Source organism: Panulirus ornatus, chromosome 48, assembly GCF_036320965.1.
Source record: "Panulirus ornatus isolate Po-2019 chromosome 48, ASM3632096v1, whole genome shotgun sequence".
Lineage (NCBI taxonomy): Eukaryota > Metazoa > Arthropoda > Malacostraca > Decapoda > Palinuridae > Panulirus > Panulirus ornatus.
The window spans coordinates 28,289,863-28,305,909 of NC_092271.1; the positions used below are offsets into that span (position 1 = coordinate 28,289,863).

Genomic DNA, 16,047 nt, shown 5'->3' on the forward strand with positions numbered 1-16,047 from the left:
TTTGCTTTTCACTTAATTTCCATTGTATTTGTTTTACACATTATTCCATTAGATTATCAAGGTTGGGGTAGCATCAATTTTTGTCTTTAAATGAATCGAGCATAAGTATCCTTTGTCAGCGTATGGAGTTGGGCTTGTGGATCCTGATTCTGCAAACTGATTTTCCGGGAAGGTGAATGTATGGATTGGGTCCACCCCATGTAAATGGGAGCAAAGATAAAGATAAATAAATAGCCTTTTAGTTTAGATTATCTGGTTTATTGTTAATCAAATTTCGCTTTGTTTTCCCCTCAAATGATACAAATTGATCAGTGTTTCTTGTATGGCTTTTCCCACAGTGGCACCAAAGATTGATCGTAGGAACCTGCGGGATGTGACCATCTCTGCAGGATCTATGCTCAAGTATGACTGTGACATCAGCGGTGAGCCGCCCCCAGCCGTCAGTTGGACCATGGATGGCCGCAAACTGGAGTCCAGCCGCCACGTCAACATCAACAACGTTGATTACAACTCAAAGTTGGTGATCCGTGATGCCGTGCGTGGCGACTCAGGCGAGTACACCATCATGGCCACCAATAGTTCCGGCAAGGACCAGGTAACCGTACATGTCACAGTCACGGACAAGCCCAGTAAACCAGAAGGACCCATCAAGGTGTCTGATGTACATGGCACTGGCTGCAAACTCAAGTGGAAGCGCCCTAAGGATGACGGTGGCACCCCTATCGAGTACTACCAAGTGGAGAAGCTAGACCCCAACACTGGGTTGTGGGTACCTGCTGGCCGTTCGACGGGACCTGAACCAGCCGTCGAACTCAAGAACCTCACCCCCGGCAACGAGTACCAGTTCCGCGTCAGAGCCGTCAATGCCGAGGGAGAGTCTGATCCTCTCAACGCAGAGGAACCTGTTCTCGCCAAGGATCCATTCGGTGAGTTGGTCACTTAGACATTTCCCTGGATGGAAACTATCTTACTAATTCATTATTATTGTTTTTAGTCATTAGATTTAGTATTCACCAAATTTTATTGCCGATGAAAATTTGATATATACATATGTGTGTCCTTTTTGTACTTTTATTGGAAAGCTATTATTAGCCAAAGGGTCGGGATTTTCTTGTTTTGTCAAGCACAGTAACCATTTTGAATGAATTTCTGCCTCTGTATTTTATGTTTCAGTTAGGGTGAACTAGTATTGAGGTTGGATTGTAAAATTGCATGTATTAGTCTTTAATTATGGTATCATCATCTTCAGAGGAACCTAGCAAACCTGAGAACCTGAAGGTGGCAGACTATGACCAGAACAAGGTTGACCTCAAGTGGGATCCTCCGAAGAGTGATGGTGGTGCACCCATTGAGAAATACATCGTGGAGAAGAAAGACAAGTATGGTGGATGGGACAAGGCATGCGAGGTGCCAGCTGACAAGACGAGCTGCTCCGTGCCAGACCTGGTTGAAGGTGAGACATACGAGTTCCGGGTGCGGGCCGTGAACCCTGCTGGTCCCAGCATCCCCTCCAACACCACTCCACCCGTCACCGTCAAGCCTCAGAACATGCCGCCCAAGATTGACCGCACCAATCTTATACCAGTCCGGGTTAAGGCTGGCCAGAGCTTTGTCTTTGATGTCAACATCTCTGGTGAGCCAGTGCCAGATAAGAAGTGGCTTCTGAAGAAGAAAGACATCAAGCCAAGTACTGTAACTAACATCAAGTACAACGATTACAACACTAAGCTGCGCGTGACGGGCGCCACACGTGCCGAGAGTGGCACTTACACCATCACGGCCGAGAACTGTAATGGCAAGGACTCTGCTGACGTCGAGGTGGTCGTGCTTGGTAAGCAGGATTAGATATCTTTTAATCATTCATTCACTTCTTCATTAAATCATAAGTTCCATTATGAATCAATCTGAATATTGATATAACAGGATTTATGTGGTCAGTGTCAGAGACGTGAAGTCTACAGCAACATAATTTGCTCTTCAGACAAGCCGGCAGCACCCATGGGACCACTGAAGGTGTCTGATGTGCATGCTGAGGGCTGCAAGCTGGACTGGCAGCCACCTGCTGATGATGGTGGTTGCCCCATTGACCACTACGTTGTGGAGCAGCTGGACGAAGCTACCGGGCGCTGGGTGCCTGCTGGCGAGACAGCTGGCAAGGAGACCTCCTTCAATGTGGAGGGCCTCACACCAGGACACAAGTACAAGTTCCGTGTAAAGGCTGTCAACCGCCTTGGCACCTCCGATCCTCTGGTGGCCCAGCAGGCGATCGAAGCCAAGAATCCCTACGGTGAGTGATGGCTTTATGATACATGACCATCAGTATGATCCTTGCAGAAGACATCGCTACATCTCTTGACCAGTCAATAGAGCTACACTTTCATCATTGATAGTTAATAATTTTCTTACTTAATATGGACAGTAGGAAACATTCTCTTTGACAGTTATTAAAGATATTTATGACAGCATGATACATGTTGTATACTGATGCAAAATTTGGGTTTTTAATATGAGGGCGTTGATTAACAAGTATGTAACACAAGCTTGCCCACAACAGTGTAATCATTAATATAATTATATATATATATATATATATATATATATATATATATATATATATATATATATATATATATATATCCCTTGGGATATACTTCCCACGTAATCCCTGTATGTCGTAGGGGAGGGAACGGGGGATGGAAATCCTCTCCTGCCGTTATTAATCTTCCAAAACAAGGAACAGAGAAGGGGGCCAAGTGAAGATCTTCCCTCTAAGGCTCAGTCCTCTTTTCTTAACGCTACCTCGCTAATGCGGGAAATGGCGAATATGTATGGAGAGACTATATATATATATATATATATATATATATATATATATATATATATATGAAGTTACCCCCTAGTGACCATCTCTTCATCTCCGACAGATCCTCCTGGCACGCCTAAGGATGTCGATATTGCTGACTTCGACGCTGATTTTGTGGACCTTCAATGGAAGAAGCCAGAGGCTGACGGTGGTGCGCCCATCACTGGTTACATCATCGAGAAGAGGGACCGATACAAGTGAGTACAGATGGAGTGTTGTAACGCTTGGTCGAGAAGAACTGGTTCTTAATGATGTAGATAACTGATGGCGTACCGATGAAAGGTACAGCCGGTGGGGAGGAAGAGTTATGGTAATGTGTGTGTTTGGGTAATGATGTTAGGTAACTTGTTCGTGTTTACCAGGTGATGATGTTAAGCTGGATGTGTTTACGTAATCCATATAGACAGTTGTTGCATTAGTTATACACAATATATTTCCACGGAAAGTTTGTTAGGTAATGCGTTCGAATCGTACGTTCGTAATATCAAAAAGAAGTGTTAAGATTTTGTACCACAATTGTTTTTTCAATATTTTGGCATAAAAAAGTATATCAAATAGAACATTAGGAAACCTGAATGGCATTCGTATGGCCCCTTTATATGTTGACCAACCACATAAAAACATGAGAGACAGTCGTGGGGAATGCATCTGACCACTCCATCAGCTGACAGAAGCTCTTGTTTCTTAGGAAAACATACATCATAACACCACAGGCCTTCATTACCATAGTGATCTTGTGTAGTTGTTACGTGTCTTGATTTTATATCATCCAACTGTGTAACATCAGACCATAGCCTCCTACTGATACATATTTGCTCTGCATTTGTTCATTATTTTTCTAATGTTGTTTACCTACCTTTATCGTTACTAACTCAAATCCATATTTTTTACACAATTCGTCTATCATGTAAATGAGTTATTCTTTATAAGTTTAAGAATGAAACACAGGAAGTTGAAAAATGCTAAATCTTCACTAGTGATATTCCTGTGTAACAAGCGCCTTTTTTGTTGGTTTTCAGTCCACTGTGGGAGAAGTGCGCCACTGTGGATGGTGACCAGTGCAAGGCTCACGTGCCTGACCTGATGGAAGGCAATGTGTACGAGTTCCGCGTCATCGCCGTCAACAAGGCAGGCCCTGGGGACCCCTCTGAACCCACCAAGCCTCATGTAGCTCGACCCAAGAATCGTGAGTACCTCTCATGTTATGCTGTTGTGACCTAATTCAGTCGTGGTCAGAACCTTGTATTTTGTTGCAAAGTTTTCATCGGTACATCTGGTCACTGATGAGTGATAGATATGTTTTCATGAAGATTTTGTATCATTAAACATCGCATGAATTATTTTCAGATTTTGAATAATTGTAAAGGTCACATGGTTGTTGATTTCAGTCCAGTGTATTAGGGCATCAGACTTACGGAGGTCACCTCATGTTTAGACTTTATGATTACGTGATGTTCCTTGTGTACTTATATGTGATAATGAGTGAGTTAGTCACTCATGGTTTACTCACATTTTAGACAAGTGTTGAACTGGATCCTGTTTCCTTTGATTTAGTGTATCATAAACACAGTTAGTATCCTTACCTCTGAATAGTAAAGTAGCAACACTCACTTCGCAGTTCCTCCTCGCATTGACCGTAATGCCATGATGGACGTGAAGATCAAGGCCGGGGAGAACCTGAACCTGCCAGTGCCAGTGGTCGGTGAACCTCCAGCCACCAAGCAATGGAGATTTAAGGACAGCGATCTCTACCCCACTGACCGCGTCTCCATCATCAATGAGGATTACATGACCACCATCAAGATCTCAGACTGCAAGCGCTCAGACAGTGGAGCCTTCACACTGAACGCCCGTAACAAGAACGGCGAGGACACTTGCACGGTCAACATCACCGTCCTAGATGTTCCCGGAGCTCCTGAGGGACCACTCAAGTACTCTAATGTTAACCGCAACGGCTGCACTGTTGCCTGGAAGCCACCCAAGGATGATGGTGGTTCAGAGATCAGCCACTATGCTGTCGAGAAGATGGACATGGATACCTATAGATGGGTGCCGTGTGGAGAGATCAAGGGAACAAGCTTCCAGGTCGATAATCTTATTGAAGGTCACGACTACAAGTTCCGTGTGTCAGCTGTCAATCGCCAGGGTCAGGGTCCGGCATGCACTGGTGTGGACACCATCACTGCAAAGGATCCTTTCAGCAAGGCCACCAAACCAGGTACACCAGAGGTCATGGACTGGGATAAGGATCGCGTTGACCTTCAGTGGACCGAACCTCGTAACGACGGTGGTGCGCCAATCACAGACTGGATTATTGAGAAGAAGAAGCGGTTCGGACCTTGGGAGAAGGCTCTTGAAGTGCCAGCCAAGCATGGGCCGAAAGCCTCTATACCTGACCTAACTGAGGGCGAGGAATATCAGTTCCGTGTTATTGCCGTCAACAAAGCTGGAAATTCTGATCCTTCTGATGCTTCTCAACCAGTCGTGTGTAAGGCTCGATTTGAAAAGCCTGGCATTGACACTAAGAACCTGGAGGATCTTGTCATTAAGGTCAACACACGCCTGAACTACACTGTGCCAATCCGTGGTGCCCCAAGGCCTAAGGTGTCTTGGGCTGTCAATGGCACACCCCTTCTGGAGTCAGATCGCGTGGACTTGCAGACATATGGCAAGCAAACCATCCTAGACATTCCCTTCGCTCAGCGCAGTGACAGTGGATGTTACACCCTGACACTTGAAAATGACTTGGGCAAAGTGTCGGCTTCAGGCAATGTGACTGTACTTGACAGGCCTAGTCCTCCAGGAGGACCTCTGGTTGTCTCTGATGTTACGCGAGAAAGTTGCAAAGTGTCCTTCAAGGTTCCTGCTGATGACGGTGGCTCCCCCATCCTCCATTACCTTGTTGAGAAGATGGATGTGTCTCGTGGCACTTGGAATGAGGCAGCTGAGGTGTCAGGACTGATGGCGGACATCCAAGGACTTGTTCACATGAAGGAATACCACTTCCGTGTCAAGGCTGTCAATGCAATTGGCGAGTCTGATCCTCTTACTACTGATAAGAGCATTATTGCCAAGAATGCTCAAGGTGAGTATCTACTTACTATATTATGCAGTTATGAAAATTATATACCTTCTCATTCTATAACATATGAAAATTGAATTTGAATCTTATAGCCTGTCTTGTGATGCTCATTCACTCACTCTCGCTGTCTCTTTTTGTTCTGTGTCTTCAGATGAGCCAAGTCCTCCTGGCCGCCCTAAAGTGGTTGACTGGGACAGTGATCACGTAGACCTAGAATGGACGCCACCACCACGTGATGGCGGAGCTCCAATCACTGGCTACATCATCCAGAAGAAAGAACGAGGTTCCCCCTACTGGCAGACGGCAGCCCGCCTAGGTGGTCCTGACACTAAGGGCACGGTACCCAACCTGACAGAAGGGCAGGAATACGAGTTCCGTGTCATCGCTGTCAACAAGGTCGGCAACTCTGAGCCATCAGAACCCTCAGATGCTGTCATCTGCAAACCCAGACACCGTAAGTTTCAACCATCTGCTGTCTTGAAAAATGGTCAAGTTCTGTGAGAAATTGATACTGCTTTTTGACTCACTTTTTTATTAGCTATCTATCTATCTAACTGTGTATCTATCTATCTATGTCTCTGATCCCAGTCCCCCTCTGGGAACTCCCATCAAGGGGATGGCTACGGCATAAGTCTCCACTCACCCCTGTCCTTACATGCCTCCCTTACATAGACTATTCCACACAGTCTTCCCCTTCTCTCTTCCACTCTATTTTCCCATGTTACAGGTGGTCTTCTCCTCACACCATCCCCTTTAATCATACTATCATACACTCTTCTTGTAAACTTCCAATCTTTTTCCAGATCCATATAAGCTGCGTGTAGCATCTTACCTTTCATTAGATACTTTTCCACAGTCATTCTCAAAACCAAAAACCTGATTCACACATCCCCTACCTTTCTTACCCCCCCCCCCCCTTGCTACTCTTATTCTGCAGTCAATCACATTTCATGACTCTGTCAATTAAGATTCTTGGATATACTTTTTATGCTATATTGAACAAGCTTATGTTCCTATAATTCCCTATCACCTTTTCCTTTCCATAAAGGAAAAGTAATAGTTTTCACTCACTCCTCGGGCACAACCATCTGTTTCCATGCTAAATTACGTATCAAATGCATCAACTCATCACACTTTCTCCATACTGCACCATTTCGTCTGTAGTCCCATCTACTCCAGTTGCCTTTCTTACCTTCAACCTGATATTCACCCTTACCTCCTTTCTTGCTTTAAGCCCACGTTCTTTTGGTCCTTTTCCTTCTATCCTCCATATTTGTATTCTTAATATCAGTGAGGTTTTCTTGCTTGAAGAAAATAAAATCTTTGGCCGAAAAGTTGAATAATAAGAAATTTTTCCTTCTAGTCAAACCCAAGATCCTTGGGCCCCTGCATGATGTACGCATCAAGGCTGGCCAGGTTCTCCATGTTGATGTGGACTACATTGGTGAGCCACCGCCCAATGTGTTCTGGTTTAATGACGACAAGGAGCTGCAGATTGATGTACGAACGACCATTACTGCCATTAACAATCACACCGTCTTGCACACCGTAAACACTATGCGCACAGACTCGGGCGAGTATCGCATCCGGGTCAAGAATGACAGTGGTCAGGATGAAGGCAGCTTCCAGGTGATTGTCCTGGACACACCTGGAGCCCCAGAGGGTCCTCTGGTGTATGAGGAAGTACAAGCCAACAGTGTCGTCATGTCGTGGAAACCACCCACTGATGACGGTGGCAGCCCCATTACGTAAGCTCCATTCGCACAATACTTCCTTCCTTTTATTAAGTCATTTGATCTGTCAAATAAAATAAATGAAAATCTTGTCTGATAAATTCTATGGAATGACACACTGGTCTTAAGATATATGTATTTCCTCTCTCTTATGACCTTAGTGGTTACGTTATTGAGAAGCGTGACGTTACCCATGGTGGAGGCTGGGTTCCCGCTGTGAACTGGGTCGATCCTAAGCAGACTCATGCTACAGTGCCGCGCCTGCTGGAAGGCACCACATACGAGTTCCGAGTGAGGGCTGAGAACCTGCAGGGCACTGGTGAACCTCTTGAGTCTGAGAAGCCTGTTACAGCCAAGGCATCAGCGGGTGAGACACCACAACTGTTTACTCATTGGACTATTTTCCTTCTGGTTACTAAATATGTTATTAATAAAGTGTTGTAGAATTTTAGGGGTCAGGTCAAAAGCCAGGTCAACATAATTCATAGTTCAGTCTCCCAGTATCTTCAATGATCTTGATACTCGGTTAAAAGCAAAGCTAATGATGTCGCTAAAGATACACTGAATCTTATGATATATATTTGGATCAACCACCTGAAGTTTGCAATGTTAACTTGGTACATGTAGTTGTCTTGTATATGGTGAGCCAATCCTGCCTTGCCTGCAGATGTGCCTGGGGCTCCTGGCCGTCCAACATGTACGGACTCTGATAAGGACTTCATCAAGATCTCTTGGGCTCCTCCTCGCTCAACCGGTGGCTCTCCCATCACTGGGTATGACATTGAACGCTGTGGCATCCACTCTGGTCGCTGGAAGAAGATCAATCGTGACCCAGTACGGCTGACAGAGTTTGTGGATGACATGGTGAACGAAGGTGAACAATACCAGTATCGTATTGTTGCTAATAACAAGATGGGACCCTCTAACCCGTCAGACCCATCACAGGCCATCACTGCCAAGCCTATGCGCGGTGAGTACTGCTCGCAACGCTAAAACGTGGATTTGAGTTGAATATTCACGTACATATTATTTGAAACAGAACTTAATGCTGTAAAATACACATGATATTTTCATGTCTGTACATTTCATTCTTACTGCACTGTATGTCTCACACCTCTTGTTGATGTCCCATACTAGTTCAGCAGCTGGTACCTGCAACCACTTTTCTTTTTGGTGTTTGCTTCATGTTGAGAATGAACATTCAGATTATTTGTTACTGAGTCGCATGGCTGTGTAATTGTTACATCTTATTTATTCACTGTAATCTATCTATCCATCTACCTATATCTCTGATGCCTGTTCCCTTCTGGAACTCCCTCAAGGGGTTGGCCACGGCACTGAGTTCTCCGTAACTAGTGAACTCCAGTGCTGCTTCTTAGACTTTAGTGCCTCACCCCCAACAAGCCCCAGAGAGAGGGCAAGTCTGCCGCAGTGTTTGCAGAGGCTACTATCTAATGTTCCTACTGACTACTACTACTACTACTACTACTACTACTACTACTACTACTACAATTTCAAATACTACTGCTAATACTACTACTACTACTACTACTACTGCTACTACTAGTACTACTACTACTACTACTACTACTACTACTACTACTACTACTACTACTATTACTTCTTCTTCTTCTTCTTCTTCTTCTTCTTCTTCTTCTTCTTCTTCTTCTTCTTCTTCTTCTTCTTCTACTACTACTACTACTACTACTACTACTACTACTACTACTACTACTACTACTGCCATCACCACTACAGTTAATCTGAATGTGATAACTCCTAGAGGAATACAAACACAGTTGAGACTCACCTTGTTCCCTGTTGATTTACTGCATGTTATTGGTTCCTTTACACCCAGAACGTGGTACCCACTGCATAGTGTTAACCTGCCTGTGGTACATGGTCTAAATCAACTCCCTAACTGACAATATGATGCAAACAATTCCTTAACAACCAGACTATAGTACCAATAACCACTGACATTGACAAGCCTCTAACCACTCTCTAACACCCACAACATGGTCTGACTACCTCCTGGCTCCTAGACCATGGTATCATATCCGTGTCACCTACAGCTCTGCACTTACGACCCCGAGCCACTAACCCTATACCATTTCCACCAACACCCATAATGAAGCATGAGTTACTCCCGGGACGACCACCTGTTAGGTAAGGTACTCATGTTGACCATGTTACAGAGGCTCCCAAGCTGTACCTGGACGGTCTGTTGGGCAAGAAGCTCAAGGTTCGTGCCGGGGAACCGATCGACATCAAGATTCCTCTGTCTGGTGCCCCCCAGCCAACCTGCGAGTGGGCCAAGGAGAAGAAAAAGCTGGAGCCTAGCAAGAGGACCTCGGTCAGTACTGGTTCAGTGAAGTGTATGATGCTCAGGAATGAAAGGAGTTTGTGTTTACAATATTTGACGATCCTGTTATTGTTTGTGTTCTTTCAAGAATATTTGTCATTAAAATGTAGATACTTTCATTATACTTCCATTATGGTATAATAATGGTAAGTTCACTGAAATTATCAGATTGGAGCTGTTGATATCAGGGTAGATATTAGTTACGATGTATACATGAGCCTAATACAAGAAAATTATTTTGGAGATCTGTTAGTGAACGAAGCCGGGATTGTGTACACTACTGGACAATAACCTTTGTAACTCTGTTGTGTGGCAGATGGATACAACAAGCGACAACTGTCGCCTGTTTGTGGACAAGTCACGTCGGGAGGACTCTGGTATGTACACCGTCACCGCAGAGAATCAATACGGCAAAGATTCTGCCAATGTTGAGGTAAGTGTGCCACCAAATGGCACCACTGGCCTTCCTTTCAGATGATACTTTACATTTTTGATCCACAGTTTTTCCAGATAAAATTTATATTTTTCAGATTTTCTTTACAAGTTCATACTGGTATTTCTTATTTCATTAAGCACCATAACCAAAACATAATATTAATATTCTTCTATGACTCAATTACTTTTCAATTTTCATAATTTTGTTCTAAGGTAAATGATCCTTTTGTCAGCCCCAAAAGCAGACATGATAACAAACAATATTTAAAAGATATTGATTTTCTTTCACATTTGTTTGTCTTGTGTGGCCTCAGTTTGGCCTAATTTGGTTACCAAAGAAAGTCGAGACCACATTTAGTGGCCGCAAGCACAGCTGACCCTTGCTGGGCCAGGGAAAGTAGACCAGGTTCTTAACTTAGTGGAGTTCACAGTGGTAATGTTCATGACTGTCTGGTGCCCTGCAGGTGGTGGTGGTGGACAAGCCAGGTCCGCCTGTGGGTCCACTTACCCCCACGGAAGTCACTGCCCACACAGTCTCGCTCTCCTGGAAGCCACCGCAGGATAATGGAGGTTCAGAGGTCACAGGTTATGTGGTTGAGAAGACTGAAGCTAACTACGACATGTGGAAGGTTGTGCCCGGATACTGTCCGAAGACTGCCTTCACTGTCAAGGTAAGCAGGCCCACACACACACACACACACACACACACACACACACACACACACACACACACACACACACTTCATCTGCCTGCTAGACTCTGGATTGTTCCAACAACAAAGTGTATGTGTGTAAGGGACTCGTGAACCAAACTAAAGATACTTATTAAAGGTTGTAACAATAGTTGTTAGAGGTACAACTACCTCATCATCATCATCAATATGTTTCCCGTTTGTGTCATATATAATAGGACTGAACACCTTCCCTGTCACTCAGTCTTTGCCCACTTAACCTTCAGCACTTCTAGCGTCAGCCTCATTCATCCTCACAGCTGCCCTTCATAACTGTCACTCTTCCATCAAGCTCCCCAGGATTTGTGAGTGAAGAAAGACTGAAATTTTAAAGCCATATTGATTACGACTTTGGTCCAAAGATTGATGACATACTCACCCAGAAAAAAAATTATTTGAAAATAGTTCTTGTAAAGTTGGTGTAATGTAAGTAAAAGGCAAATATAAAGGAAAAATTGAAGGTGATTATTATAGGTAGCAGCCTGCCTTAGGAGGAAGCCTGTCTCCCTAAACTTCACAAGCCACCAAAGTTGACCCTAAATTTTTGTCTTTTTCTACAGGGTCTTGAGGAGGGCAAGAAGTACCGCTTCCGCGTCCGCGCTGAGAACATGTATGGCGTTTCCGAGCCTCTGGAAGGCAAGCCAGTGGAAGCTAAGAATCCCTTCGATCCTCCTGACGCTCCTGAGAAACCAGATATCATGGGCTACAGTCCATCCAGCTGCACACTTGAATGGAAACCACCAGCCAACAATGGTGGCCGCCCCGTCACTGGATACATTGTTGAGAAGCGCGAGCGTGGTGGCGAATGGATAAGGGTAAGTGGATACACACATCCTATGTAGTAGTCACATTATGGACTTGTATATGCTTTGTCCATTTAGCCATATTCATAATTACGTAAATGCCCTTCTTGTACGTCTGGCTGCCTGGAGCCTTTATCATGGTATCATCCCTCCCTGCATGAGTGATGTGATTAACCTCGTCTTTCAGGTGAACCACTACCCAACACCCAATACTCAGTACACAGTGCAGGGCTTGACAGAGGGCAACCGTTACGACTTCCGTGTTGTAGCTGTCAACGAAGCAGGTCCTGGCAAGCCTAGCAAGCCATCTAATGCCATTGTGGCCAAGGTTCAGAAGTGTAAGTACAATAAGGCAATATTACCTTTTTTTCAAAGTAAGGATATAGTAAATGTCAGAATACAAGAAAAAAGAATGACTTTTTTGTTACATATTTTCCATAAAAAGGAGAATTCATTCAGTAACTAAAGTGATGTGCTTATCATTCTAGACCTGCCAGGGCCACCTGATGCACCCAAACCAGATCGTATTGGCCGCAACTGCGTGACATTGTCATGGCGACCACCTCACCAGGATGGTGGGGCCAAGATCAAGGGATACCTGGTGGAATACAAGCAGAAGGATGCGGAAGAGTGGGAGCCAGCCAACAGCCTACCTCACCCTGACACCAGCTACACTGTGCTTGGCCTGACCGAGATGGACGAATACTACTTCCGAGTGATTGCAGTCAACGAGGTGGGTCCTTCAGCCCCGTCTCGTCCTTCCACTCTCATCAAGATCGAGGAACAAGCCAACAAGCCTCGCATTGATCTCAGCGGCGTGCGTGACATCACCGTACGTGCTGGTGAAGACTTCTCCATCCATGTCCCATACACTGGCTTCCCCAAGCCAACATCCACCTGGTACCATGATGATGAGGACATCAAGATCGATGCTGATCCTCGTATCCATGAGAAACTCACTGATGATTACTGTGCCATGATCGTCACCAACGCCAAACGCTCAGACACTGGACCATATAAGCTTCGACTTCAGAATCCCTCTGGCTTCGACACAGCCACAGTCAATGTCCGTGTGCTAGACCGCCCTGCACCACCAGAGAATCTCCGTGCTGACGAGTTCAATGGTGATGCCCTCACCCTCTTCTGGAACCCACCAAAGGACAATGGTGGTGCTGAAATTACTAATTACGTGGTTGAGAAGCGAGAAGGTCGTGGCAACTGGACTAAGGTCAGCAGTTATGTGACTGCACCTTTTGTTCGTATACGCAACCTCACTGTCAACAATGAGTACGAGTTCCGTGTGATGGCTGAGAATCAGTATGGCCAGTCAGACCCGTGCACATCACCAACACCCATCAAGGCTAGACATCCATTCGGTAAGTTTAAATTTTGTTCATGACATGACCCACAGTTTGTTGCTGAAGTATGAGCAGTATAACCTTCCCACCAGTTACCCTACTCCCACCATACTCAATAACATCTTTCTATCCACAGACCCACCAGGCCCACCAGGTGCTCCTCGTGGCTTAGAGTCCACAGAAGACTCCATCACCATCCAGTGGTCCAAGCCTCGACATGATGGTGGCTCTCACATCCAGGGCTACGTTGTGGAGAAGCGTGTTGTTGGTGAACCCACCTGGACGAAGGCATCTCACGCCATGGTGAAGGACACCACGTACCGCGTCATCAACCTCACTGAGCATCAGGAATATGAGTTCCGTGCTGCAGCTGTCAATGCCGCCGGTCAGGGACCATGGAGCGATCCTAGCGAGAACATCAAGTGCATCAGCTTCCGTAAGTTGTCACACACACACACACACACACAAATTAAAAAGGAAATGAAATCTATTAGATAAACAAGATATCCTGTTATGTGATGCAAATTTAGATAAATCATTAGTTGGTAAAACATTTGTAGTTATGTTTGCTGTTCACTAAAATGTTAGTAATTAAACTTACTATGTTTTTATATTTATTATCCATCTTTTTCCAGTTGCAGACGCTCTCTTTACTAAATATGATTATATTATTAGTGTTAATTTCTAATTATATAAATTTCTTAACGATAAGAACATATTTTCATTTGTTTTTAATTCGCAGGTGCTCCAAAGATTACTTCTGACCTCAGCATCCGGGACATGACGGTAATTGCGGGTGAGGAGTTCACTATCACTGTGCCTTTCATCGCCTCTCCACAGCCCAAGGTACAATGGTGGATTGGGCCCAATGAAGTCATCCCGGACGAGCGTATCCAGTTCCAGATGGATACTTCTGGTTCCTCCACCATATTCATAAACAAGAGTGCCAAGCGTACCGACATTGGCAAGTACACCGTCAAGCTTACCAACACTGAAGGAGCAGACTCTGGGTCATGCAAGGTCAATGTGGTGGACAGACCTTCTCCTCCTCAGGGTCCTCTGGAAGTGTCGGACATCACACCAGAGACATGCTCCCTGGCCTGGCGTCCGCCCCTGGACGATGGTGGCTCACCCATCACCAACTACCAAGTGGAACGCCTCGAACCCATTTCGGGAATTTGGATCAAGGTGACAGCATTTGTGCGTTCCTGCCATTACGATGTCATGGGACTTGAACCTAACAAGACCTACAAGTTCCGTGTCCGAGCAGAGAACCAATATGGCTTATCAGATCCTTTGGAAACTTTGGAACCCATCACAGCAAAGTTCCCCTTCACTGTACCCGATCCTCCAGGACGCCCCAACATCCTGGATCACGACATCAATTCTGTGGTTCTCACTTGGGACCGTCCTGCTTCCGACGGTGGCTCAAAGATCCAGGGCTACAAGGTGGAATACCGCGATGTGACTGATACTAACTGGGCCGCTGCGAATGACTTCCTGGTAAAGGAGACCACTTACACTGTCCATTCTCTGCTGATTAATCACGAGTACGAATTCCGTGTTAAGGCTAAGAATGCAGCCGGCTACAGCAAGTACTCACCACCAAGCAAGAAGATCACGATGAAGGGTAAGTACGCAGTGCCCTCACCACCTGGTACTCCCGTTGTCACCAAGATTGGCAAGAACTACGTAGACCTTAAATGGACTGTGCCAGAGAGTGATGGAGGCTCTCGCATCACCGGTTATATGGTGGAGAAGAGAGAACTCGGCAGCATTTGGATGAAGTGTAATGATTACAATGTTCAAGATACTCAGTACACTGTACTGAACCTCACAGAAGGAAGCGATGTTGAATTCCGTGTATATGCAATTAATGCTGCTGGCAAATCTGATCCATCCCAGAGTGCTCAGCCCGTCAAGATCCGTGAGGCAGCTCCAGGAGAGAAGCCATTCTTCATCAAGAACTTGCAGAATACTGCTGCGGCACTCCACAAGTCTATCGTCTTGGAGTGTGAAGCTGAAGGTAAGCCAGTACCTACAGCCCGCTGGTTGAGGAATGGCCGTGAGGTGACACTTGGTGGACGCATCAGTGCTGAAGAGCGTAATGGTAACTTCAAGCTCATCATCTCTGACATGTGGGAGGTTGATGAAGGTGATTATGCCTGTGTGGCAGCCAACGATGCTGGTCAGGCTACCTCTGTTGCACATGTCAAGATTGGCAATCCACCACGTATCACACAGATGCAAGACTCCCTCTATCTGCCCGAGGGTGACAACACCAAAATCAAGATATTCTTCACTGGTGATCTTCCTCTTGATGTCACACTCTCTCAGAATGGTTTACCTGTAGAGGAATCTCAGCGTCTCAAATTCACTGTCTTTGATGAGTTCATAATTATCTTCATAAGGGAAGTGAAGAAAGATGATGCTGGTCCGTATACATTGACGGTTAAGAATGACTCTGGCTCAGTTTGCGGCAACTTTACAGTCTATATCACTGGTGTTCCAGGTGCTCCTACCCCACCGCTCGATGTCACAGACATCAGCCGCCACATGTGCACCCTCTCCTGGCGTCCACCTGTTTATGATGGTGGAATGCCCATTACACACTATGTAGTCGAACGTAAGGATATCACTTATGCCAACTGGATCACCATCAACTCCTTCTGCAAGGACT

General features: G+C 45.3%; 1 protein-coding gene across 1 annotated transcript in view; it reads left to right on the forward strand.

Moving 5' to 3' along the window:
• Window positions 1-16,047, forward strand: part of bt (projectin protein bent) — a 178,750-nt gene that overhangs the window by 141,743 nt on the left and 20,960 nt on the right. Inside the window, 18 exon segments of the mRNA XM_071690353.1 lie at window positions 339-926; window positions 1,250-1,831; window positions 1,982-2,287; window positions 2,925-3,060; window positions 3,883-4,049; window positions 4,482-5,948; window positions 6,097-6,399; window positions 7,309-7,693; window positions 7,840-8,045; window positions 8,346-8,648; window positions 9,874-10,031; window positions 10,357-10,473; window positions 10,940-11,146; window positions 11,767-12,021; window positions 12,197-12,347; window positions 12,498-13,385; window positions 13,504-13,803; window positions 14,110-16,047. Of these exon segments, the coding sequence (XP_071546454.1) occupies window positions 339-926; window positions 1,250-1,831; window positions 1,982-2,287; window positions 2,925-3,060; window positions 3,883-4,049; window positions 4,482-5,948; window positions 6,097-6,399; window positions 7,309-7,693; window positions 7,840-8,045; window positions 8,346-8,648; window positions 9,874-10,031; window positions 10,357-10,473; window positions 10,940-11,146; window positions 11,767-12,021; window positions 12,197-12,347; window positions 12,498-13,385; window positions 13,504-13,803; window positions 14,110-16,047 (8,457 nt within the window).